This window comes from Anser brachyrhynchus (assembly GCF_964034855.1).
Source record: "Anser brachyrhynchus genome assembly, chromosome: 5".
Classification (NCBI taxonomy): Eukaryota; Metazoa; Chordata; class Aves; order Anseriformes; family Anatidae; genus Anser; species Anser brachyrhynchus.
The window spans coordinates 60,706,608-60,733,089 of record NC_137699.1 but is presented as its reverse complement, the minus strand read 5'-3'; the positions used below and the strand labels follow the sequence as shown (position 1 = coordinate 60,733,089).

Sequence of the window (26,482 nt, the reverse complement as noted above, 5' to 3'; positions counted from 1 at the left end):
AAAAAAAGTTTGCCTTTCTGATGGAAGAACTTGTGAAAAACTTTCTTACATGATAGTTTGGTTTAATTCCTGTTGAAAATAAGCCCATTTCCAACTGGAAAAAAATTACAAGGTTGATGATCAGCGTGTAGAAGCAAGAATGTTAGCAGATACAGGGAGACTGCAGCGGTTTAAGAAAGGATTGAAAAGACAAGCAAAAAGAACAGTACCAGGAAAAAATTATATAACGTTAGAAACCACAGGTTTAATACTTTGCCCCCCCTATGAATTCAAAAATTGCAGTGCCCTATTTGCAATATGAAATCATTTTTACATCACAAGTGAAATGTATTTATGCAAAATAGTACGATAGAAAATTGAAATTCACCTTTTGAATAAAGCTGTCCTCTGACCATGCCTTCAGAAGAAGATCTACAACAGAGTCAACAGTTAAACTATGGTAGATCGTTCTTCGAAAAAGACACAAGGACTGAAAGACATTATTTAAAAATATTACTTTTTGTTTTGACATAGTTATTAACACATTACCATGAAGCACTGCTAGGTCATTCAGAATTTTGACTGTTGCTGACTTGTGGTTTTCTGCTTCAGAATTCATTGCAAAAATATCTTCTTTCATCTGCACATTGCACTGTAAAAAAATAATTACAACTGAGTACTTGCCACAGTTTCCAACTTTTCTAAATAACTTCCAAACAGTTTCACTGTGTCTGAAGAGGCCAGCAAGAATAAGCTGATGTTTAACTTACAGAAATACAAAGGTTGATGTATTCCTCTGGACATGCTTCCTCTCAACAATAGCATCCAATCCATCTTGCTGATTAAATTTTAACAGTTGTCAAAATCAATACAAGCCAGCTATGTCTATGCTACCAAGTAAAATGGGCTATGATGCCAGAACAGCCCAGGTAACATCCAAACCAGGACACTTTCTTCCTCTCTTCCCCAAAATCGGGTGGACTCATTCACATTGGATCAATACTGGCACTCAGCTTGTGCTGTCCCAGCTTTGGCTGAAATGTGTTAGCCCAGGTCAGACACAATAAACAGCAATTCCTGGTGCGATACAGGCATCAGAAAAAGCTTCTCAGCTTTGTTAGTCAACTGAACATAAGAAGAGGGAGATTTGTAGCGTAACCAGGGGTTTTGCCTCTGAGTGAAGCGTTTTAGTCCAGGAGGATATAATCAGAGCTACAGAGTCACTGGTACCCAGCATCTGCAGCACTAGCATGCACAGATGCACTACTTGCAGCAGTAGAGCTCTCTGCTCACAGACACCAAACAGTGCACAGGGTTAACATCATCTCAGAAATTCAGTCCACATGTCTGCGCAAATGTGGGTTCAAGTCTGGACGGCAGCCTGAAAACAGCTGGCAATAAGACCACTTTTACGATCCTTCATGTATTTTACAGGGAAGGAGACTCTACTACTCTTGATAGCCCAGGGTCTGAAAGGTATACAGAAATCTTCCAAAAGCAAGTATTCCAAACAACACAGGCCTATTCTACATCTCACTTTCATCTCATGTGACAGGAAGGCTTTTTCCTACAATCCCTGACTGAACGCAGCAGATACATGATATTGATTATGTCTTAGGCAGATGCCTTGTGCTTGGATATTCCTCTTTGTTTCCCTCCCAAGTAAACACAGATCTACACATTCCTTTACAAGACAATGTTTTCCCTGTTGTTTTTGTGTTTCATTGGCTTCCGTGGATAGCTCTCTGTGAAATAAACAATGAACAGAGAACTTCATATTGGGAATAAACACTGTTAAGCTTCAATATACTCACTAATTTGAATCTGCAGTTCTCCGTGTTCACAATGTCAAGTTTTCTATTGATCTCATAGATGTCTCTTTCCAGCAACTTCATACTCTCTGTGTGATTCTTCAGCTGACTAACTGCAGCATCACGCTTGATCCGCAGCTTATTCCTTAGCTCCAGCTGTAAATAACAAAATCTTCACTGCTACCTGACCTTTATACAGGATTTTTGTACTTAAAGTGAAAAGAGTTTTTACTACATGGCACCTTTCATTTAAAATTTTCAAAGTAACATCTGAGATAGGTATCTGTATTCTCTTACCAACAAGTAGGAAGAGATACAGAGAGGGTAAGAGAGAGCTCATGGTCCTCAAGAAAGGAACCTGCTCTGACATGAAGTGAGCTTCGTGCTGCAAGGCCACCCAATGACAGAAGCATCACATTACTGTCACTGGGTGTTTGGGTGTACACAAATGTTTTGTTGTGCTTCGCTATTCTAATATGGTTGGAGAAAGAGGTCTCCCTTCTCTGAACAGAGACAGTTTCTGTGTTCACATGGCTTCTACGGAACAGCCGTCAGAGAGATTTGCCCATTACTTGGGCATGGATCCTACAATCTGATCAACTTCAAAACAGAGCCTTTTATGTAGTTTATCAAGTTTCTCTCATGCCCTTCAGTAACTAAAGACATTTAAATTCTTCCCATTAACACCAGAAGATGCAACTACATTCCTTTTCCACCTGAAAGTGTTGTTCTGCCAGAGGAACAGAAAGCAAAAGTAATCTGACTAGGATGTACAGCTCACCTGAAGCTCTGGCCAGGCTGCCTGAGGCCCACAGCCCTAGACAAGTGGCCCTGCTACACACTGAGACTGGTTGTGCATGCGCTGTGAAAATGGCCAGTGAAGGCTCTGCAGGTCTGATGTGCACTGTGATACTGTGCTCAAATTCATCAGCTGTACAGGTCTGAAGGTGGCCGACAGGCAGATTCACTGTGCAAGCTCTGTAGGGACACTGCTCAACTGCAGAAGCTCAACGGCTTCTTCTTGGCCTGTTCGTGTGCCTAGGGGCTGCAAACTCAAGCTTAAGGCTGGCTTGGTATAAATGCTGGGCCACACGCGGAGCTGAGGTCTTAGGCATCCACCGGATAGGAACATGGCAAGACAAAGGAAGGCGCACCCGCAGCCTGTCTTCCCATCGCCATGGGTGCCTGTTTTTTACTGGGAGGAAAAAGCTGCTGGTGGAAACTTTACAGAACTAGCAGTTAAGTTTTAAGCTGTTACCATGTCCTCCTTGAGCTTCCTAGTAGTCTTGATTGACTGCTGAATGGCTCTTTTGATTCTTAACTCTTCATCTTTCTTTTCTACAAAGCAGGGAAAGGGTTTTTAAGACAGTATAATGACTGAACATTAAAGTTAAACTGATATAAAGAAAACTAGGTTCTATCAGTAAGTGAGCTGTTTGACTGGTCTGGCATTTCAAAATACTTCATATTTATGTTATAGCCATGTCTATGGATTCTAATTGTTGCCAAGAGCTCGGTTTATACTTGTTTCATAGTTTACATGAGATACAGGCAGACAGAGGGCGATGACATGCTCTTTTCAGAAATATCAAGAGAAAGCCCAGCTATGTAGAGGAGCTACTTAATGCTTACCTAAAAATGATTTCTTCAGTTCTTCATATTTTGTATACTTCTCTTCTTTTTCTTTCCGGGTTTCTTCCAAGGTTAGCCTGCTTACATTTAATTCTTGTTCTTTTTTAAGCAGATCTTCAGTTGCAGTTTTGATGTCATTCTTTAATGAAACTAAATATCAATCAATAATCTTTCTAAGCAGCATTTAATGCATAAATAATTCAATGTAACCAAGGGGAAAAAAAAAACACAGAGAAAGGAATACTGGAAGTGATCCCAAGAGGTCATCTTAGTCCATCTCTCTGCTCTACAGCAGAATCAATTAGACCTAAGTGCCCATGACAGATGTTTGACTTGTCCTTAAAAACCCTAGTGGTAGAGATACCGTGTCTCACACAATTGATTCCAGGACTTTGCAATTTGTGCTGTCAGTGTTTTCTTAGGCCCTAACTTTTTCTTAAGTTAAATCTACTCTGTTGCCTGCTATTTGTCTCAACAAGTGGACAAGGATGTCATATTGCTATCAATTTTTATTTGTTTGGCAGCTACCATCTTTTCTTAGATTTACTTATTTTAAATGGAAAAACTGCACATTTCTTCATTTTTTTTTCCTGATCATCTTTGTTGAACTCTCCTTGGATCTCCAAGTAATCTACATCCTCCTTTAAATTAGGTGATCAGTACCAGACGATGTGTTCCACCTGTGTCCTACCAAAACTGTGTGGAGCTGCAAACTTGCATTATATGCCATGCCAGTCTATATGCCACTTTGTAGAGACCAGTTCGATATTTCTCTTTTTCGTTACCACATGTCTTTGCTGACTTATGTTCAAATTGTTAGCTTTAATCCTATTTATCACTGCTAGGCTTGAAGACCTCCCCGGTGATGAGTTTGTAAAGAACAACTGTTTCCACCTAAACACACACACATTTTTTATCATGACTTTTTTTTTTTTTATTTGCCTTCTTTTTGTTCCCCTAAATTACTTCTCCAATTTGCTAAAATCATTCTGAATTCTAGTTCTGTCCTGCAGAGGGTGCTCCCACTCTTATCGAGTCTGTCCTCTGCAGATGTGATAAGCATTCACTCGGGCCTATCACCTGAGTCATTAAGGAAAATAGAGATTAATTCCAGTCTGAGAGAAAACTCCCTCAAACTAACTGAGAACATTATTCTGTTTGGTCAGTAAACAATGGGTAACTATTATGTAGCATGATTTTTCCAGCCGTTTTTGTACCCAGGATTCTTCAGCCCTGAGAAGTGACAACTGAGGGGACATACAATAAGAGGTGTGTAAAATCATATGCCTTTGCTGGAGAAGATGAGTAGACAGCAGCTATTCACTGCTTCTCAGAACATAAAACTGCAAGATGACGATAAATGTTTAAGACAGCAGGTTTAAAACTGAAGAATTTTTTTGTCCTAATTAAACGAATTATATGTTGTGGAGGATAAATGTATATGTGAGCTAAAATTATCAATCAGTGACAGAAGGATATTACTCTGGAGATCAAGCACAGCATAAAATTCCATCAAAAGCTATTAAATGAAGATACCATCATCTCCATCCGAAGAAGTTCCTGACACTTCATTTGTCATAGAGATACTACAGAAGAAGGGCTGTTCTATATTTGACTCTTCTTACATTACTTTTCCAAGCAGCTCTATTGTTCACTGCAGAAGACAGGCTCCTTGTAGGATCAACTTTGTGTGTTACCCAGCATGGCTATTCTGGGAACTGAAGATAATTTGAGCTTCACCTGTTCTTGATGTGCAGTTAAATCATGAACAGCTCTGAAATGGCTTCTGCAACTTAACTACCTGAAAGTGAATTTTGTCAGACTTGGATGATCTGAAGACATCTGAGTCCTCTCGGTACAGTTGCTAACTGGTTCCTTCCCTATCCTAGCCTGCGGTGTTATCTTTCTGATACTAGCATTATTTATACTAAATGGCATTGGTTATACTAGGCAATTGATTCTGCTAACCCATCAATGAAGCAAAACAAATGCAACTTTTTTTTTTTTTCATTTTATCATCAATATGGGGTGCTTTCATTTATTTCACAGGTGCTTTCCTGGCAGTATTTAATTCTGCAGCTTAACATATTACATGTTGCTTCATGCACAACCATAAGCCTATTTTTTATTCATATTAATGTTTGCTAAAGACAAACGTAATGCTGCTGCTCCTGAATCTGAGGTGTACATCCTCCTCCAACAGGGTTTACCAGCCTGGAAATCTTTGCGCTGTTACACCAGTATGGGGAAGGAGGACTATCAGGTCTAAAAGACTAAGCAGATCATCACCTAAATACCATTAAAAATGTGTACATTTTAATCCTTTTCTGCCTCATTCCTTAGCTTTTTTTTTTTTTTTTTAAATGACATTTGGTTTTAAAGCAAAACAAAAAGACTAATTCTGGGTATGGGCAGCCATCAGCATAGTGGAATCTCATCTTGGTTAGGGCAAAAGGAATGCAAGTCAGGAGTTAAGTTACTTTTCAGTAGAAAAATACATCTATTCTCTTTTGCTGCAATAGGTATAAACACGGAAAGGGAGAACAGGAACATCCTATATAGACAGAAGGACTTGAAGAACGATGTTAAGAGAGAGACAAGATGATACACGAGAAATAAAGCCATACTAGAAATTAAATTGGGCCCAGGATGTGAAGTAACATTGGGACACTGAACTTGTTTATTTACACGACATTCATGTCAAATGCTGCACTACATGTTTTTGGTCCCTGTGAGACTCTGAAGTCAGGAAAATCATATCCAGTTGTGCGATCAAAGAGTAGAAATACCAGAAAAATCTCAAAGTATTGATGTTGGGATATGCTCATAAGTTTTGGTGGTGGTGGTGATTTTTGCTGTTTTTTTTTTTTGTTTGGTTTTTTGTTTGTTTGTTTTTTTAAATGGACTGTAGCAGAAGGATGGATAAAAAGAATGCAAAAAAAATGAATAGTAAGGAGGAGAACAGACGAAATGGAAATGGCACCCTTAGCGTATTAAAAAGGCAGAGAAAGGAAGGTGATCTAAGCCTCATTTCTACAGAGTACTTTGACACCATGCATCACCGTGATGCTCCTGACAGAGCAGAATAAATCAGCATAGGATCTGTCATTACTCTTATAAAGGAAATTATTCCCCTTACACAGACTGCCTCCATGAGACAACAGTCAAACAGTCATTTTACAAGTGCAAGAAAATGCTTGAAAGCATTTATAAAGGAATTTATTCCCCAAAAGGAAAATAGGGAAAAAAAACAAAGCAGCTACAATTGTTTCATCAAAATGGTAGGAAATGAAAGCACAGCAGAAAAACAGTTAAAAAAAAAAAAAAAGGAGAAAATGGTAGAGCGTATCATTGAATGAAAATAAGTTACAATTACTCCAAACCTGCTTTGTCCAGGCCAGGAAGGAAAGGGCAACCCTCTGATAATGTTTTCCTCAGCACTGTATTAGATGTAGGAAAAACTCTTTTAGTGTAGATTATATTAAAGAAAAGACAGAATGGGAGTCAATGTATATTTAGCAATGACTTTGTATATTCTGAATAGTTCAACTGCCAGAAAGAGTGGGAGAATGAATCCGGCACAACTATTTACTTATCAGTGACAGTCTCAGGCCTGTTTTTTAGGGAAGCTTCAGTAACAACATGGCCCTAACTGTCTTGCATGATATGGAGTCGTAACCCTCCACCAGAAAAACGAAGATCCCCAAGGCCTTCTCTAAATATACCTTTCCCACATAAGATACATAGATACTTCCTACACTCCTGGCATCAGATTCATCCTATTTCAAATCACACCGTTGACCAAGAGTCAGACAGTTTCCCTGGGGACAGAGCATACGCTGCATAGCAAAGATCGGAGAAGCACTTGAAATTTCTGAAAGCTCTGCATAGTTCATATTCAGCATTTCCATGCCCTACTTTCTTTGGGAAAGAAAGCTCATCAGTGTTTTAAAGAAGACCAACAGTAAGTAGCCTCAGGTTATGTATCGCACACCACCAATCACTCCAATAGATTTGCAACAACAATAATTCAGAGTAGAATTTGAACAATGTCTAAAACCAAGCTGTCGTATTTCTACATATGTTGGCCTGTTTACCCAAAAATGACAGAACAAATTCTACATTAACAAGTTACACATTGGGCAGCTCACAATAAAGCTAAATTGGATGCATCTCATGACTGAATTAGTCCTGCACATATATTTATTTCAAAATGGGAGGCAACCCTTCTGAGAAGAATATTCACTGCATGGCGTTCTGTTGAGATTGGTGCCTATATTGTACATGAATATATACATATGGGTGTGTGCTGCTTCCAGGGTCTCAATAATCTGAGGGTCTCATCGTAAGTGCTTTTGAGCATTAAATAAACAATCAAAAAAATTCCCAACAACAACAAACAAAGAAAAATAAAGAAATGTCTTGAAACAGTTACTGACAGATGGGTCACATTGGAGTGTAGCTATTGGAGCTATGCCCCAACGTGATACATCAAACACTGCCAATTCATCCACCAGAAATCTTTCCAAGGTAATTAAATTAAAGGTAATTAAATAAAATTAAAATTAAAGGTAATTAAATAAATAAAAATAGCAAAGCTTACCTCCAGACATTTTATTTTGTTAGTGAAATCTTCATTATAATTCCTATAATCATTTTCCCTCTTATTTGTTGCTTCTCTCAGTGCTTTGATTCGGTTTTCAGACTGAATAAGTTCTTTCTCAAGGTCTTCAGTCTCATAACGGAAAACAAAACAAAGGTGAGTAATTTCTAAAATACATAGTGTCTACCTGGACCACTAGGAAATATGCAATCCGAACAAAATGACAGCAGTCCGCATTTAAAGCACAATATCTGCTGAGATAAATAATTGCTTTTGAATTGTTATTAACAGGAGTTAAGGTCAGATCACAGAATGGTTGAGGTTGGAAGGGACCTCTGGTGGTGATTTTGTCCAACCTCCCTGCTCATGCAGGGCTGCCTAAAGCCTGTTGCCTAGCACTATGTCCAGACCTGTCTTTAGATATTGAAGATCATTAGACCTGATATCATGTTTAATAGCTTGCAATGAGCTTTAGAGGCTACTTACTTAGGTACCCGTTTACTCCGAATGTACAGCATGAACTCACTACAACACTGAATGTAACGGGTTATGATATCTGCTGTTTAACATACCTTCAGAAGTAGTTCAGCATGCCTTTTTTTAACAGCCTCTATCCTTTCACTCGCTTTTCTGCTTATATTCTCCTCCTCTGAGAAAAAGAGTTTTCTCTGCTTTTTTAAGTACAGTAGCTTCCACTGAAGCATTACTCTAGTGACAGATACATAAGCAGAAATAAGTTGAAACCGGGTGAAAAACACTGAAGGGAGACATTAGCATTATCAGAGGCATAGCGAGCCTAATTTAAGATATTGAAAAACTCAAACATATCTACTGTAACTTCAGGACTATGATCAAAGTGGTTCAGCAAGAAATCTGGTATCCTGACAGAATCTAGGAGAGATGCATAAAAAGACATAAAACAACAAAAAAACACCTCTGAATTTCTATTTAAAATTGTCTGCACTGAACACACAGGAGGAATCTTAAGGTGACTACTCGCACTTAAGTGCTTCTGTAAGGTACTTAAAATTAGTTTATGTAAGTCTGGACCATATAATTTGGCTAATTTTGCTTAGCAAGTTGCAAGGCTGGAAAGAACATGATTTCATGTTCATAAATCCCTAGGGTTTGTAAACTATGAGAAGGATAAAATGACAACACTGATACAGAAACAACTATCTACATCAAAATGCAATCTAGAAGTCATGAAAAAAATATTCTTGGCTATCAAAAGAGAAAGATTTTAGAGTAACATTTTAATGAGAGTAAAGGGAAAAGCAAAAACAGCTTTTTGGATTGAGCATGATTGTTTTTTGGTGACAAAAGTATGGTGTAATATTCAATTCAGCTACCAATGAATATTAATTACACTTTAATTAAAATAAACAATGAACAGTTTTACAGTTTTCAGAAGTGCCCATACGCTGGCAACTCTCAAATAGATTATGAAATTAAGTAGAACATTTAATGACATAATGATTAAGAGCCACATATAAGCAAAGTTCAGTAGTTATCACCACTTGGCAGTAGAGCGATACTATTCAAATGAAACCATGGGTATATTTGAGGAGATGTGTTTTTATTGCCATTATATCGCTGGATATTTACAGAGTGAGGCCTTGGGTTTATATCAGTGATATAAGAGCAGTAACAAGGTGTAGTAATTCATTTATGTGCTGCTATGTTTTTAAGAACACAATGCCCAATTACTAGTTAGTTGTACCTCATCTTATTTTCTGTCTTCAAATCTTGCTCTAGAGATGCCAGTTCCTTTGCATACATCTCCTTTGATATTCTGGGGAAAAAAAAAAAAAGGGAAACTTTCAGAAATAATGCTGAGCATTTGCAGAGCACTTTATCTCAAATTTTTAGTGGAGTTTTTCAAAATTTCCTTCCCACCAACCAACCTGCAACACTTACAAGCTGGAGATAGTACCTGTGGGTCATATCTCAAAAATACATACATACTAGTGTTCGACCATAGGTGTGTGTTACATATTGTTTCTCTGGTTAGAAACATCAACGTAAAATTAAGAGTGTCTTGGAACCAAGGCAAATCCAGGAGGCAAATCCAGGAGACTTTTTTCAAGTCAGAAACAATAAACAAATCCAAAAGCACAAGAGCAGAAGTTTCAGAAATGAACAATTTTTCTAATGTATTAGTAGTAAATAATAAAAAAAGAGTATGTTCAGAAGTAGAACTTTCATCCAGGTGGGCAAAACAATTTATTTTAATTTCTTAGTGAGCATTTTTTAGTGTATTATGTGTGGTAAAAAATAAAATGCATGAATTTTATATGTATTCAATACATTCCAAGGGAGTTCAATACAGTAAAAAAGGTCAGCAGTGTGAAAACAGTGATTCTCACTCCTTCAAGACACAAAGGTGGTGGGAAGCACCTGCTCCAAACCCTAGAAGCATTTACGAAGAAGTTGTATAGGGATTTCTTCCAAAGATCTTATTGTTCCAAACGTAAAACTTACAAGTATCAAACCAGCACTCCAAGACATTTTAACAGTAGTGAGATGTGCCCCAAATATTCTTTGGTGGTCCTGTAAAATTGACTGGGAGGTCTGTGTGTTGTATGTTGAAATTAAATTATTTGGGACTTGATATATTGAGATGCTGTTTCTCATGAGGCCAGTGAAGAGTCAAATAACAAGTCTACTATATACAAACATAAAATAAAAACCTAAAAATGTATGACAGGGACTGGGAAAAGGGGATTTTTCAATTAGTTTTTCTAAGAGGTCAGAGCTGTGGTACATTTTGCATAGTTTGATGTATTCCAGTTTAAAAGTCTGAAATTAAGAGCTGATTGACTCTGGGAGAAAACTCTTAAAACCCTTTCCTTTCCTATCGTTACTGTAGATATCCAAATAGTGTCAAGATACTATGTGATGATTATTCACCTCAGTATATTTTTAATTTAGTTTTATATAGCGTAGAGTTCACTGCACTCCACTACAAGTTCTCATCCTCTTCAGCACTGTATGGCTACCTCATGGTCTTATTTGTATTCCTCATTTACATGGCAACAATATCTCCTTTGTTAGGAAAAATGAAGACACTGCTCCTATCAAAATAGAAATGTACTTCTTTTCCTACAAAGCAGAATGAATGTATTGTATGTTTTCGTGTTCAGTATGAAAAGGGAGGTGAGCAATTATTTTCTTACATTTCATCTATAATTATATTCATAAGTAGGACAACTCCATATTAACAAAAACATTCCTCAGGAGGATTTAGAGAGAGAACAGAAAGACCCCAGGAGCACAGCCCCTGTAGTGCCACACTATGAAATGCTGCACAGAACCAGGACAACTGGTGGCACACAAAATACAGAGTGTATGCAAACATTTGGCACTGATATGTTTGGGGGACATTAACTGGCTGAACCTTTTCCCTTTATATTGCAAAGGATGACTCTCCAGAGGAGGGAAAAAGAAAAGCTCTCCCCATTGCCAGCCTTACCTTTCTTACATGAGAGAATTTGATTATTAGAGTATAACATTCAGCCTTCCTGTCCTGATTCTCTAGCAAATAGGCAAACCGGATCCAATGCAGCATGCCATCACCTATCGCAGCAAAGTCCAAAATCTCTTCCACCAGCTACAGGCTAAGAGACAGTGCTTTGACCATGCTGCTCTCAGCCATACATCACTGCATAGGGCACAGGAAATCAGTTCTGCTCTGACCACACCCCCAAAGATTTCTTTTTCAGGGCACTTTTGTGCGTGGTGCAAATCTGTGTTTATTTAGATTTTTCTGAGTAAAAGCAGATTTTCTCAGATACCACCATAAAATGGTAGTGGCTTGGATCAAGGCCTGGTACCACCATATAGAGTTTGCAGTCACAGCCATTGTTTGTGAAGTTTTACATTCTGCACTGCTTCAGTATTCATTGTTATCTGTATAATGCCTCACCTGGTGATTAGAAACCACAGATTGAATTAGTATAACTGGCAGCTGCATGAAGTTTCACACCAGTCTGCTTGTATAGTTCATAAAGCCATTTAGCTTCCCTACTGAATGTTACATTTCTGAATCTCTCACACCAGCTTTGCTCCTGAGTAAATGGCACTGAGATAATTTAATACTGTCAATATTGAGAGATTACATACAGCAGGCTGTCCTCAAGATTTTCAATTTCCATCTCTAGGTTCTTTTTTTCCATCACAAGATTTGCCAGAAATTCAAGCTTTTCATCCAACAAAGTGGATAATCTCTTCAAACTACCAGAAGAAAACAAAAAATGTTAGATTCTTCATCCGAAACATGATCTCATAATGTAGCAAGAAAAGCATTAGTCATAAAATGACAAACTTAAAAATCTGTATCCAAAAGCTGACAGTTGAAACCTACTTTGCCTCCATCTCGTCCCTTTTTCTAGCCCAGTGTTTTTCTTCTTTCAGTGCTTGTTCAAACTTCTGGCGTGCAGTTTTATTTTCCGATTTAAGTTTTTTATTCAGGCACTCAGCGTTCTGTAGATACTCCTTAGCCTAGAAATACGGACATGCATATCATAGAACAAGGGCATGCAATATCAAAGTGGAGGGAAGTCACAGGGCATGGCTGAAGGAGAATGGGCAGGAAGACAAGAGAGAAAGGAAGTAGGAAGCAGGTGACTGGGGTCCTGGCTTGTGCTGGTAGGAGTGCAGTAAAGTGCAGGAGAGGTGTGTATGGGATGGGGAGAATGTGGCTCCCACCTAGCGCTGCCTAATGTCAGTAGGGCTGAGTTTTTAATGGACTGACACCTTGTCTGATGTGTGCACATCTGGAGGAGAGTTCGTGAACGTAACTTGGAAACCATCCCCAGAAAGATGTGTGTAGTCTGCATAACAATAGTCTCAGGCAGCTGCCCTTCCCTCACAGGTCTGGCAGATGGAGTGCCACCACTAGTGGCCTTTTCCACACAGGCAGTATAAATTAATAACAATGTAAGAAATCATGGAGTAAATCAGCAAGAATCACTATGAAAACTCCTCACGCAGCTTTCCAGATCAGGATACCATCCTCATCCTTGTAAGCAAATCTCACCGCCATCCTCCTGCATACATCTGCCTGCCCGTTCTCTTACTGTGCATATACTCGCTCCCAAATCAACATCCTAATCTCACAAGCCTCTATATTTCATTGCATCCCAGCTCACAAGACCATACCTTCAAGTTCACCCCACCTCTTAGTGTCCCCGTAAGTATCTCAACACCTGCCCATGGTCTCGGTTGAAAAGCAGATCTCACCACTACCTCCGGCACTACCCCCAGAGTCTGGAGCAGAAGGCTACATGTCCTGCAAATGTTTGTGCCTCTTCTACCTCCTTGCACCTATCAAACACAGAGGTATGGCCAAAACAAAGCACCTGAAGTATTTCATGTCACACTTTGCACAGGCCTGTTATTGAAAGCTTTATTGAGACCTAGCCTAGTAAGAACTCTGAGCCAGAATGAAGATCTCTTACCTTCTCAAGTTCCTTATCAAAACCTTCTTTTTCTTGTGCAATTTTTGATTGTAAAAGCAATAATTCAGAATCAAGCTGATTTCTGTTAAACAAAGCCAACATAGGCATATTTAGGGGGGGGTATTAACACAAGATTATTAAAAATTACACATTCTTATTCTCTGGCCCCTCACGTGAATGTAAGTTACATCAATGTCTGCATGCATTTGAGCTCTATTCCATTCAGATATTCTTATTCATTACTTCCCTCTAATCTATCTGGTGAGAACAAAACCTGGAAAGAAGGTAAGTACATACAGAACTACTAGGCTCTCTATTGCTAGATCTTAAAAGACAAGCCAAGGAAGGCTTGTGGGCAATATTTTCTATACACAAACTGATAGAAAAAGTACTCAAAAGAGCAAGCGGGCAGGCCTTCTGGTAAATAAATTCTACCAGCAACATTCTACAGGTTAAAAAGGGAAAGTTTGAGCATGGATTTACATTCTTACTTCTGATGCACATTGTGCAAGTATGTTTTAGTGGATGCAGTCAGTACAAGTGATACCCATTTCCTTTGTCTACTATACAAACCTGGAGTCACACAAGAAGCACGAGTCTACCTGAAGAAGTGCTTCAAGAAAGGAATCTGATACAGAGGAAGAGAGGAGAAGCAGCACTGGAGCTAGCCTGGATAACGCTAAATTGAGGATCTCCACACTGAGCTCCACGTGTGTAGTAAACAAGCCCATAGACTGACATTCAGATTATTTTGCTTATTCACATCATTTGCTACACTTTGCACCTCAGGGAACATACAGAAAAAATAGTCTCTGTGCCATAGCAAATAAGTATTCCGGCTGACAGGAAGATGGTAGCATGTGCAGAGAGCAACAGCTGACACATCCACCACATACACTGTGTAACTGAACACAGCTCTAGTCCAAAAGACACTGTTAGTGAATATTTGTTCCCTGATAGCTAATTCAGATTAACCCCAGCCATCCTCTGAGTCTTTACGGTAGAAATATATTTAGAAATATATTTAGAATATAGAAATAATTAATATAGAAATATAGCTAATAGAAATATATTTATCAAGAGACACCTTGGATTTGTTAGCTATTTTACAGGATAAATAATTCAGATGCTTTATAGAACATGGCTGGGGCAAACTTTTCCAGTGAAAACACCGATGCAGGTAGAGCAGAAAGATCAAATCAAATCATCTAATAATTCTTACTTCTTTTCCAAGGCTCCCAGCATGTCTCTCTTTTTAAATTCCATTTTCTCTTCCAAATGCTCACTCTCTTTTTTCAGTTTTGCTATGAGAATTCTCTCGTTACATATAGCCTATAAAGAAAAGAAAAGAAAACAAAACAAAAAAAAAACAGACTATACCAAAATAAAATAATTTTCAAAACAGCAGATAATGAATCCCTTTACTACCACTGGTCTTTTAAAAAAAAATAAAAAAAAAAATAAATCTTAACATCTGAATGTGATTCTCCTCTACTATTTTCTAGCTAGTCTGACATATTCATAGTCAAAATTTCTACTGCCTGCAAAGCAAGAATGTTGAGGAAACAGTGGTTAAGGCTGCATTTTTTGCATTTAATCACTTAAAGGGTTAAAAAAAATAAATCAATGCAGGTTGGTAAGATAAGAAACTTCAAAAAAATTAGCCTGTGAAATCTGTCATTTAAGGGCACCTCAGCGCACAATTCTGTTATTTTCACCAATGTGATAGGCAGAAATGACTGTTACTGGAAAGGCAGCAATGCTTCTAACAGAAGCTGGCAAAGCTAGGGCACAAAATGATGCTTTAGTCTCAGTTTGGATCATCTCATCACACAAATTAAGTTTTGTAGTATGGTTGCTATCAGTAGTGCTCAGGTAACTCAGCAGATGTTAAAATGAACGCACACAGTTTGAGCTAACACTGCAAGAAATCATAAAAGGAAAGATAAGGACACTGATCTATCCTTACTTTTCTCTGATAAGTTCTCCCACCGAAAAGGGAAAAGCGGTTCCAAAGTAGGCAGGATTGGTCTGGAAGCCAACATTACATAAGTGGCAGACAAAGAAAGCTTATTTGTCTTTTAGCACTATTAACTTTGACTGTCCAGATCTTGAGCCTCCTTAAAGTTATCACGTCCACCACTGTGGACTGCCTTATTCTAGTCAGCGCGTTCATATGAAGTTCTGTGCAGCCGTCACCACGAGCTCCTTGCTCATTCCAATTCCTACAACACCTTCCAATGCAAATTCTTTCATAACAGTTGAGCAAAGTCTTTTCTAAATTTCTTTCCCTGATGTCGGCCTTGAACTACTATAAATAATTACCTTTCTTTTTCACATTTGTGCCCACCAAATATCTCAACTGCCACTTTTCTTTTTCAGCTAGCTCCAAATAGCTGACTTGAGGGTCAAGTAACCCTCTCACTGAACCCTTCCCCTCTCCCTTCCCCTCTTCTTTTTTTTTTTCTTAAATTCCCCATAAGTCTGTCCTGATGAATAAATCAACCAGCACAGGGAGCAGCAAACTATTTCATTGTTGGTAAAAACATTCTATATGGATCTTCTATTTTTAACAGAGACTTATAACTGAGTAATTAGTCAATAATGCCAGTCACTTATATACCATATAAGCTCATTTTTCTTCTTAAAAGGTAGTTTGCATTTTATTCTAAATTCCCCTCACTTTGACCAGTTATGAAATTAAATTTTGATCTTTGCACTAACAATGAACCAAAACTATTTTGCATTTAACTTACTGTTGAATTCAGACTTATCAAATGTTGTAGGTCCATTAATTTTATATTCAAGTTTTGAAATTCATCCTTTTTTGCTGAAGTTTTTGCCTCCTGAATATCAAGCATGTTCTTCATTTCTCTGTTCTACATTAAAAATAATACAATTAATTCACCCTGAGCAATTAACTATGCATTGTTTAAAATTTAATATTAAAGCATCTGGAGCCTTCCAAAATTAAGCAAGCACTAAATTTACAGTGGAAGAAAGAATTCTGTAAAACAAACAAACAAACAAACACAGCTATGTACCTAATGAATAAATTATTTAAGAAAAAGAAACAATAATTAATAAAAGATGCAAATTAGGATCTGTTCTCTCAAAAGCTTTTGTGATTTTATTTCAGTGTAGGAAACAGATTATACCATCCTAGGAACACAGCTACAGTTCCGTTCTGCAGAAAAATATTTTCTACTTGGAAGTTTTCTTTTAATCTATTCACCTATTTTTATGTTAGCATTCAGAAACGATACCAAATATATGCAACTGAAAGTAGGGCAGAATAAAATAAATAAATAAACAGTGAAAACTTATCACAGAGTTTGCTGGTAAATATAGGTACCTTTATTTTAAGAAGTGTGTCTGGAGGGGTGAAATTCCAGCATATGATTATTTATCCCACACCCAGTAAAAACAACCAGTACAGACACGACATTCTGAGATGCGCTACTAGGAAACAAATTCCTTATACCATTCGATTCTGATGTGCACATTTTTGCGTGTACATATACACCCCTCACGCACAAATACACAAGCACATGTATGCAGAAGTCAAAACAGTCAGTTTGTGCATGTGCACACCCAATGACAAGAGTCATTTTTGTGTTTGGCTGCTATGGAGATCTAAGTTAGCTCTGTATGAGAAAGCTAAACCCGACATTCAGCACAATTTCAAACAGCATTTCATTTTTGTCACTATATAACCATCTGTAAAACCGTGAAATACATTTCAAAACCTTTACCTTTCCATCACATTCTTCATTCTCTTTCTCAAGTTTACTTATTTTTTGAGCTATTTTTTCTTTTAATTCCTCTAATGCTGCCTTTGCTCTGATTATTTCTCTTTCTGTCTCCCTTGTTTTATTGTAAGTCTCAATTAACAGAACATTTGTGTTAATTTTTGTTGCCATCCTTTCATTCAGCAAGTCTACTCTTCTTTTATGCTGTGTCTGCAAGTACTCTTGCTCCTCACTGAAAAAAATAAAATAAAATGCATATAATACTTCCTACTATTCATTCAGATATTTGGTTCAAATGTTTGTTGAAATAATACTTGTCTATCCATATGTTGGCAACTCAGTCCAAGCTACAGCCCTGTCTATATAAAGGGCTGGCACCCACTGGCACCATCTAAGACCTTTAATTCTAATGGAACAGCTTTCAGTTATTTATTGTAATAGGTATGCAGTTTTACTTTTTCCAATGTGATTGTTTTCCGTGAGTTTTATTAAAAATGGAAGGGCTGTTTTCAAGCACCAAGCGAATGAAGAAGACTTCCCCTAAGAAAACGCATTGTGATTTATTTTTGAACAGCTCTATAGCAGCATGCCAGAAGGTGACAGTAACATGAAATCTGGCAGGGAGAAAACAACTATCTCCCAAGTCTCTGTATCCTCTTCAGATAACTCTCAAAGAGGAAGAGGGATCTCTATCACAGTTACTGATTCAGAGTTCCTTCCACATTTTTTTTTTCAAACCTGAAAATTACAATCTTTGTACTTGTTCCTTAACATAAATTGTTGAAAGAGAAAATTCTCCCTGCCAGTGTGAGAAGCAAAGCTGCAGCCAGTTTTCTCTGAGCAAGCTTATCAGGGCCACAGGGGGCAGGCAGCAGCAAGCAGGCTCTGCTGTTCAAGAAACAAGATCTTAAAAATCAGGCTTGCTGCTGCAGCGAAGAGTTGCCTAGAAACATTTGCGGCTAGCTGCAGGGGTGAGGGACAAGCACTACTCACCATGTTTTGATAACATTTCAATTCGCCTTAATCATCTTGCCAGTATGGTTTTCCTTGTTCAAATAAATACATACCACAGTGCAGCGTTCTGTCTTTCACAAAGGCTTTGCTTCTCATCCAGTAATTCAATTTCATAAGCAATGCTCTTCAATGCAGACTGCAGCTGATTTATCTGAGCTGCACTAGATTCACGTGCTGCATTAACAAGAGCTACAAAATAAATAGCAAACACACAGAAGCCTCTTAGATACTAAAAGGCGTATCAGAGGTAATGCATAAAGGGACTGATTCATAATCTTTAGCTCACTACTATAGATACCGTCACCTGGCAAGGGATAGCTGTGATTCTAAGACACTCACTCAATAACATCCCCTAAATCACACACTTTATTTCAGCAGTTTAGTCTTATCACATTTTCCCTAAGTCATCTGCATCTATCAACAAGAAAAAATCTACTGTGTTCTCAGAGAACAATTGTTCTTTTTCATACTATATGTCTACAAAATTCCCTAGACATACGGTGAGCTGATAAAAATTACTTCACTGAAAAAAAAATATCTCCTGCACAACCAGCTTTAGCAGCCAGGAAGAAGGAACAGGAGCACCTTGCTCGAAATTCAGTAGCATTTCTCCTCAGCCACTGCTTTGTGAAACTGAAGAGCCTGCATGAAGAGGTGCTGCGGATAAAGCTCTTCTGTGCATGGGCGTTGTACTACAGCATCTTTTCAGCTTCTGAGATAACAGCCACATTAGTGTACATCCACCCACGCAAAAAACACTCGGTGCAGAATGGCAGCAGCTAGTCCAAACAACCGACTGCATAGCAACCGGTGCTATAGGCAGAGAGAAGGGGAGGGAGGAAACTTGCTGTAAGAAACTAACCAACAAACACAGAATGCAGCTGGAAAATAAATACCAAAGCTCTGGCTGCTGTTTCACGATGAGTCTAAAGCTGATATAACTCCATAGTACACTAAAAGAAGTCCTGTTCCCCCGCCTCGTTGCCATCCCTCCCCATGAGCCCCCACACCTGTAACCATGCAGCCTTGTGGTTATCCAGATACACAAACCCAACTCCCTTGCTTCTCCCCAAAAGAAGAAATCCCAGTATTCATCTAGATCAGCTACTTGACCACTATCCCTTGGGACTGCAGTTAGAAAGAGGTAGCAAAGTATGCCTTGGCATATTCATCTTAAAAGTGAAACCACACCTGAGAAAAAGAACAGATAAACAGAACTCAACCTTTATTTCTTCTAGACACCTGCATCTGAGCTATTGTTTTAGCATCCCTTCATAGCCAGTGGAGAGAATGAGGCACTTCAAGTTCAGGATTCTTCTGACTTGCTTTAAGTATCTATTCTAGGATGAGATGAATCATGCCTCCAAGTGCCTCTTTCTCGTTACCAACCATATGAGCCAATTGATTAGCATTTGGCCAGATGAACCCCACCCAATAGTGGGGGATCACTATTATGATTATGATTAATGTCACCTCATTATTAACCCCACAGGAGGGAACTCGCAGCACAGAGCACTCAAGTGCTCTATCACAAGTACCAGAGAAAGGCTGTAGCACAGCTGGGATCAGAACTGAATGCTGCAGCTCCCCAGTCACTCCTCCAGTGCTCACGCATGGTCTTCAGTGGAGATGTCTCTCATTTACACTGTTTTGTAAGAGAACAACCCCTTACGGTGTCACACATCAACCAACACCCATCTTTGTTCATTAAGAAGTTACTGAAAGCAATTTACCTTTAGCAGTAAGATTCATTTTATAGTAATACTTCAAACATGTTTAAGCGTACAGAAAATTCAATTCTCTCCTTTCTCACAGCTGGTTGGGTCAGTACTACCTGTCATCTCTGCAGTAATCTCTCTTGGAAAATTCTGCAATCTGAAGCGAAGATTGCTGTTTTTTATAGTCTCTTCTTCTAGGCATTCAATGGTGTGCCTTCGAATTTCTTCCTGACAATTAACAAACCCACAAATGAGAACTAATACAACAGCAGATGAAAAAGCACTTCTTCCTTACAAAACCATTTTTTTTCATATTTGTTTTTAAGCTATTTGATACTGAATATTTTCCACACCTAGATACTTTATTTCCCTTCCTCATACTTGCTCTCTTTCCTCCTTTCTTTCACGCTTCAAAATAACAAGTAACTTCTTTCACAGGTAGCTGACCAAACCTATGTAGCTCTAGAAACGCTTGGCTGTTAAGAGTCTTCAGGAAGCTGTTGCCCACGTCTCTGCTGCAAAAGCTGTGCTGGCAGGGAAAGTTTTAGCTGTCAGCTTCTGCCATTGTGAATGAAGGGTGTTATTAAAGCAACAGAAGAGCCTTATTTCCATGTGGCCTGAAGCTATACTGAAGAACAGAGACTATAGCTGGCCTTCAGAAACACCAGAAAAGTCATCTTCTGGTTCATAGTTGCTGGTATGAGAAGGGTCACTTATGGTGAAGGTGGAGCGAGAAAACCTGAAGACCGCACCAATGGTCAGAGGAGCCCTCAAACAACTGAAAAAAGACCCACAAAGGTGTGTGACTGAGAATTGTAGGTGGATTGTTAAAGCCCCCCAATGTCTGGGAAAATAAATCAGTTCTTAAATGGATGCTGCCAAGGGCACCACAGCTTATGCATAAAACTAAACCTATCTTTCTCCTTCATTTTTACTAGCAGTTAAAATCACCAGCTAAGACACTGTGGGAAGAAAAGATGCTGTTGAATTTTGCTGTCTGCAGAGCAAATTCTATACGCATGCATATAAATTACTAGCCCTTCCTTGGGAAGATGAAATATTTAGAGATATATAATAAATGTGTAGAAGGTTTTTAATTTCGTATGAATTACATCCTCAATTAGCTGAAGCAGTGAGAAGGAAAACAGCTTTATGATTTCAGCATGTTATGTAAAACACTCATAAGACTAATGCAGAGCTGGTCTGAAATAGATGATTTAGAGGCCTAGTGAAGGAGAAGGGAGAGTTTTTACAAGATTTACACCTACCTAGACAAACACGTTATGGAGATACTTGTTAAAAAACCTGCTTGAAGCTATTCTGGCTTTAATGACCTCTGAGGTCTTACAGCAAAAGTTAGTTATCCATGAACAGCCACCCTTAGCTGATAATTGCTGTAAGATCTACTACTACCATATACAATGCAGTTGTTTCAAAGAAAGGCTAGCTGTTCCAAAACAATCCCTTTGGACCGGGCAAACCACCTCCTTGCTGGACCCTGTACCATCTGCTGAATTCACTGACATCAGTGGGTGTATGCACCCAGTATCCCCAAGAGAGAAGCATTCATTTTCTCCCTTGCACAGATGGCATTAAGGCCCTTAGGATGAAAAGGCTCCATACAAGCTGCCTTCAGGTGATTTTTGTGATGCTACTACCAAGCCCCTGGGGGTCTACAGCTTCCATCTCTTGAGCAAAAGCAACCTATGAAGACAGGACAGAGCTTGGAACACACTCCTACCCCAAGTCCTAATTTACTCCGCTGAGTATAAGACCCCTTCCTCTTTTGACTTCAACACAAGTCTGGGTAGGCCTCAAATTTCACTAGCCCCTAGTGAAAAAAGGCATCTACTGGTCCCACATTAAAACACCAGCAGGTGAGCTGAGGCTTGGACGAGCTGTGTGGTCTACTCCACTCAGGTTGGTTTGTTCGATTACAGCCACACTTCTCAGGCAGCAAAGTGCATGTGGGCACCCACCAACTTCACCCCAAACTGCCCTTCTCTCTCGCAAGGTAGAATATAACTTACATAAGAGAATACTCATAAAATTACAACCGTAAAAGACTGATCTCATGGTTAAAAGCTATTTATCTGCCATATATCTAAAACTAAATATGATGTTTTCTTACCAATTTCTTAATAGCAGTAATAGTATCTTCAAGATGCTGCACGATTTCCCCACTGAATGTATAGTCTTCATTTTTCACGTGTTTTTCTAAATTGAAAATACAGTAACATAAAAATGTGTTTTTTAAGGTTCAAGTGTTGCTTTACAGTTCTGTGAAAATAATTCTGAAATAAGGATTTGTTTTAAAATTATTTACTAAAGCTCTTTTGCCATGTTCTAAAGTTGTCAGTGTCTTTCATATTTCCTCCTCGTGCACAGAAAAGGCAAATGCACAAGTGGCATACGAGGTCCATGGGACTTGATAAATTCTTCAGTCATAAAATGGTTGTAAGTTAAATTCTGCAGAAATAATCTTTTAAAACAGTATTTGAGAGAAGTTTGCAGAGGCTATTAAACTACAGTAAAAGTTGTGGATCAAAATAAATTCCCTTTAAGTAAGGTGTAGCTTATCTTTTGAATTTTTCCAAGTAGCCATGGCTTCATTATATCTCTTTCCAATCAAAAATACTAATCTGGATTCATCAAAGTCTGAAGTGATGTTTATGTTACTACAGAAGCTACTCTTTGTGTCATTAAATTTAATTTAGTTTGAGCTAGAATAACAATTGCCCAGAGAGGCTGTTTTTCCCTGGAGATATTCAAAAGCCATCTGGACACAATCCCAGGTAATGTGCACTAGGGGAAGCTCCTTGAGCAGGGAGGTTGGACCAGATATCTCCAGAGGTTCCTTCCAACCTCAACCATTCTGTGATTTCTATTTCTATTTCTATTTTTTGTTTCTATCCAAAAGATAGTTGTACCTGTTACAGTGGCATAACATTTTTTATACCCTCATTTTGTAAAAGAGACTAAATCCTCTTGGGGGCAGGGGAGTGCGGAGAGAATACTTAATATAAGCATACGTGAATTTGTAGTGAAGACAAGGCAGTCACCCTGCTGAGAAGAGAGCTCTGTTTTTAGTTTGACTTACTGACTTGTTGTATACTGGCAACTGTCTAATTTCACTAGGCTCTTTATCCTGAATTAGTGTAAACAAAGACCATGTGCAGCCACTACCCCTGCTTTACCTGCCCATCTTCAACGCCTGATGATGATCACCTATCAGCGTAGGTGATCTGTAACTTATGATCTGTAACAGATGATTCTGTAACTTATGGCTCTCAGCAGGAGAGATGTCAGAAAACAAATCTATGTGTGTAGCAAGCAGTGGAGTGGATTGTTTAAGGGCAGAATTTGCCCCAGCTTTGTCATTTAGTAGTAATTCTAGACAATTCTTTCTAATGACAGCAGTCTGAAACCACAGTCTTTTTACCATCTGAAAATCAACACAGCTATTAGCTATTTTCTTCAGAAATATAATTTAGGGCACATTGTGCAAAAATAAAAAATCCATGTTAAAATCTATGTTTTGCTAGTGAAGTTTTTGGTTCATTTTTGTTGTTGTTGTTTTTTGTTTTTTCCTCATCCTTTAGGTCATCTCTCTTCTAAACCCCCTCTTGATTTTTTTTTTATTTATTTGATTTTCTCTTTTGTTCTTTTACTTGCTCCCTCAAAACCCGTTTCCTAGATGAAACACCTCCTTCAGAAAGAAATGATGAGATATAGCATTCAGATATTTTCAATTTCCTCCCATGCCAGTTATTAAACCAAAACTAAACACCAAACGTAAACCGACATTAGTGATGTATAGTTTCTCATATACAGCTTTTCTATCAAAAAAAAAATCCTTCTGAGAGGTCTTGCCATTTTTTTTCTTACGTGCTGCTCCCACATTCACCCTTTTATGACACCTACTTCACTTCCAAAACTCTTTTCATCAAACCTTTCAGCCTTTTAAAAGTGTCAAGCAAGGTGACATGCAAAAAATGTCAGCTATCTATTTTCAGCCCCTCTCCCGACCTCCCTCATTCAGTGCCACAAGCACAAGCTTCTCACTGCAAAACAGCATCAGTCACAGTTTATCCCCTCCACACAGCAGTGTCACTGCTTTGTCACACCTGAAATCCCTCCTCAAAACCCCTGGTTTCTTAGGGCACGTGATGGAGTGCAGCCTGGCAGTGGCAAGGAGGGCAAAGTACCGTGACCACAGGCATTCACTGGTGGAGTATTCCACATCAAATTAGATCTCTTCCTATGGCTTATGTCACCCCAAGCCGTTCATCTCATCTGTGCATGGCTTTTTCTGACCTCTAGGTTTTAAGCTCTATTAGGAACATAATATTTGTACAGCCTTTGAAACTAAGCTGTTGAGATAATGCCCTAAAACAAACCTCAGAAGTAATGGGGAAGCTCAGGCCCTTGTTCCCTCATCTGACAGCTCAAGCTTCCAAAAGTGAGTTTTTGCGATATACATCCGTAACCACAGGCTGTGCCCAATCCTGGCTATTTATAAGAAACCAGTTTTAATAGACAAAAATAACTTTCCATCACAGTGAAACAGACTTGACAGCAATGGAAAGTTTTGAATGTTCTGAAATCGGAAAATTTGAAGTGATAACCAGAGGCAATGTCCCCTAGCATGGAATCCATCCTTTGGGATTGCTCAGCCTTAATATGTCTGCCCCTGCTTCTCAAAGAGGAGTGCTCTGGACCCAGATAAAACGTGTTTGAAATCTATCTCCTGCTAGTTAGTTTATTTGGTGCTTTTTATCTGGAAAACTTTATTACTCCTAGCACAATTTCCTTGCTTACACTTGAAGCAATCCTTCTCTTGCAATATGATTAATCTTTCCTTCTAAAGCAAATTGATTCTGTTCTTAGTCATCTCTTCATCTTCTTTGTGAAGACCTTTGCACCAAGTTGCTGATTGCTGAATTGTTCCAATTCTGCATCTCTGTAATCCATCCAGCTACCCTGAAAGCAAGCTGTATTTCCTACCAGAGGGACCATGATAAATGTGATTCTATAGGTGAAATTTATCATCCAAGGCGGCCCAACAGCTCCGCAAGCAGGTTCTTGTCTGATACAGCCCAAGAAAAAATAACATTCAAGACAATTCAAGGGTTTCTAACCTCTCAAGAGCTGAAAAGAATGAATTTGTTTTCTAAGCATATTTAAAATTTCTTTTTTCCTTCAGATACTATGCCACATTCTCACTTTGGAAGCTGAGGGGACCACAAGCATCTGTCTCGCACCACCTGCCACAGTGCATTGACATGCCTGACCACTGTGCAAAGCGCATTTTTTTTCTTAACGTGCCACCAGACTGCTGGTTGAACAAAGACTTTTCTCAACACTGCTCCACAACATCAGCACCGTGGGGAGGTTTGTGTTACAGGTAGAAACTGTAGCTGTCAGTGAAAACTCTTTTTAAGCAGTGTTTCCAGAAATACGATGTAGTAGATAGGCTTAAAGAAAAGCCCTAGACATCTTCTCATAGGTGTTTGCCAAAACGTCTTGGGAGTCCCACAGAGGAACCAGATGGCCACATATTTGATAATAAAACCAAAAGACAAGAAGGAAATTCGTTAATAACCATGGCAGCCATCTCATTTAGAAACACACAGCCTACACAAAGCTCGTCTCCACCAAACACTTGCAGTGTCTCTTTCCTTTAGATTTTCCATCTCCTGTACCAACCCTAGTAAACCAGGCTGCAGGTAACCAGGAAGACAGTCCATGGCCAATGCAGCCATGGGGATAACGTTAGCCATATTTTCTTAGGTGGATATTTAAAATGGCAAAAGTGAAGCAAAAAATAATAATACAAATAATAATAATAAAATCTGCTATTAAACCCCTATCACAACAGTACAAAATGTAGGCATAGTGCCGTGCCAGTTCTGGGGCTTTCCCTGCTTCTGCCCATCCTGGGCTGGGGGGGCGCAGTCCCCAGGGAGACCAGTCCTCCTTTCCATATGGCAGAACCCACGTCCTGGCACGGTGGACTGGAGGAGCCTCAGCAGTCCCCCAGGCCTTGCACTTGCTCACCGAGGCTCTGCAGGCGGTGGAGGGCAGCTGGTGCCACCTCAGAGGGCAACAGCGCCACAGGGCCTGGCCCAGGCCTCAACATGGCAGCCAGGCCGGGTCTCAACATGGCAGCCGGGCCGGGTCTCAACATGGTGGCCAGGCCGGGCCCTGCCGTTGCCAGGCAAACAGGTTCTGTAGACCCAAGGCCACCCTCTGTCCCCTCAGCCCTGGGCAGAACTCCATGGAGCTCAGACTGGGTCTGAGAGAGATCAAAATATTGCAATAAACCAAGAAGAGTCTTGGACCACATATTAAATGGCTTTCTTGCAAACCTAGCACATACAGTACTGTTAGGTGCTAGCAGTTAAACTTGATAATTACTGGCCTCGGAGGCTTTGCTGGCATCCCAACCTTTCAAAACTTGGAAGGCTTAAAAATATTAATAATAAAGTTTAGACTCTTTATTTGTTGT

At 39.1% G+C, this 26,482-nt stretch overlaps 1 protein-coding gene across 1 annotated transcript in view; it reads right to left on the bottom strand.

Moving 5' to 3' along the window:
- CCDC175 (coiled-coil domain containing 175) overlaps positions 1-26,161 on the bottom strand; it is a gene marked incomplete at its 5' end in the record, with an annotated part of 29,222 nt that extends 3,061 nt beyond the window's left edge. The window contains 18 exons of the mRNA XM_080595738.1: positions 368-411; positions 529-631; positions 1,794-1,946; positions 3,049-3,128; positions 3,423-3,561; positions 8,026-8,157; positions 8,598-8,733; positions 9,749-9,820; positions 12,151-12,261; positions 12,392-12,528; positions 13,488-13,569; positions 14,710-14,819; positions 16,244-16,366; positions 17,243-17,471; positions 18,307-18,442; positions 20,088-20,199; positions 22,103-22,188; positions 26,032-26,161. Of these exons, the coding sequence (XP_080451864.1) occupies positions 368-411; positions 529-631; positions 1,794-1,946; positions 3,049-3,128; positions 3,423-3,561; positions 8,026-8,157; positions 8,598-8,733; positions 9,749-9,820; positions 12,151-12,261; positions 12,392-12,528; positions 13,488-13,569; positions 14,710-14,819; positions 16,244-16,366; positions 17,243-17,471; positions 18,307-18,442; positions 20,088-20,199; positions 22,103-22,188; positions 26,032-26,161 (2,115 nt within the window). The remainder of the gene's footprint in view (positions 1-367; positions 412-528; positions 632-1,793; positions 1,947-3,048; positions 3,129-3,422; positions 3,562-8,025; positions 8,158-8,597; positions 8,734-9,748; positions 9,821-12,150; positions 12,262-12,391; positions 12,529-13,487; positions 13,570-14,709; positions 14,820-16,243; positions 16,367-17,242; positions 17,472-18,306; positions 18,443-20,087; positions 20,200-22,102; positions 22,189-26,031) is intronic.
- Positions 26,162-26,482: the final 321 nt, after the last annotated feature.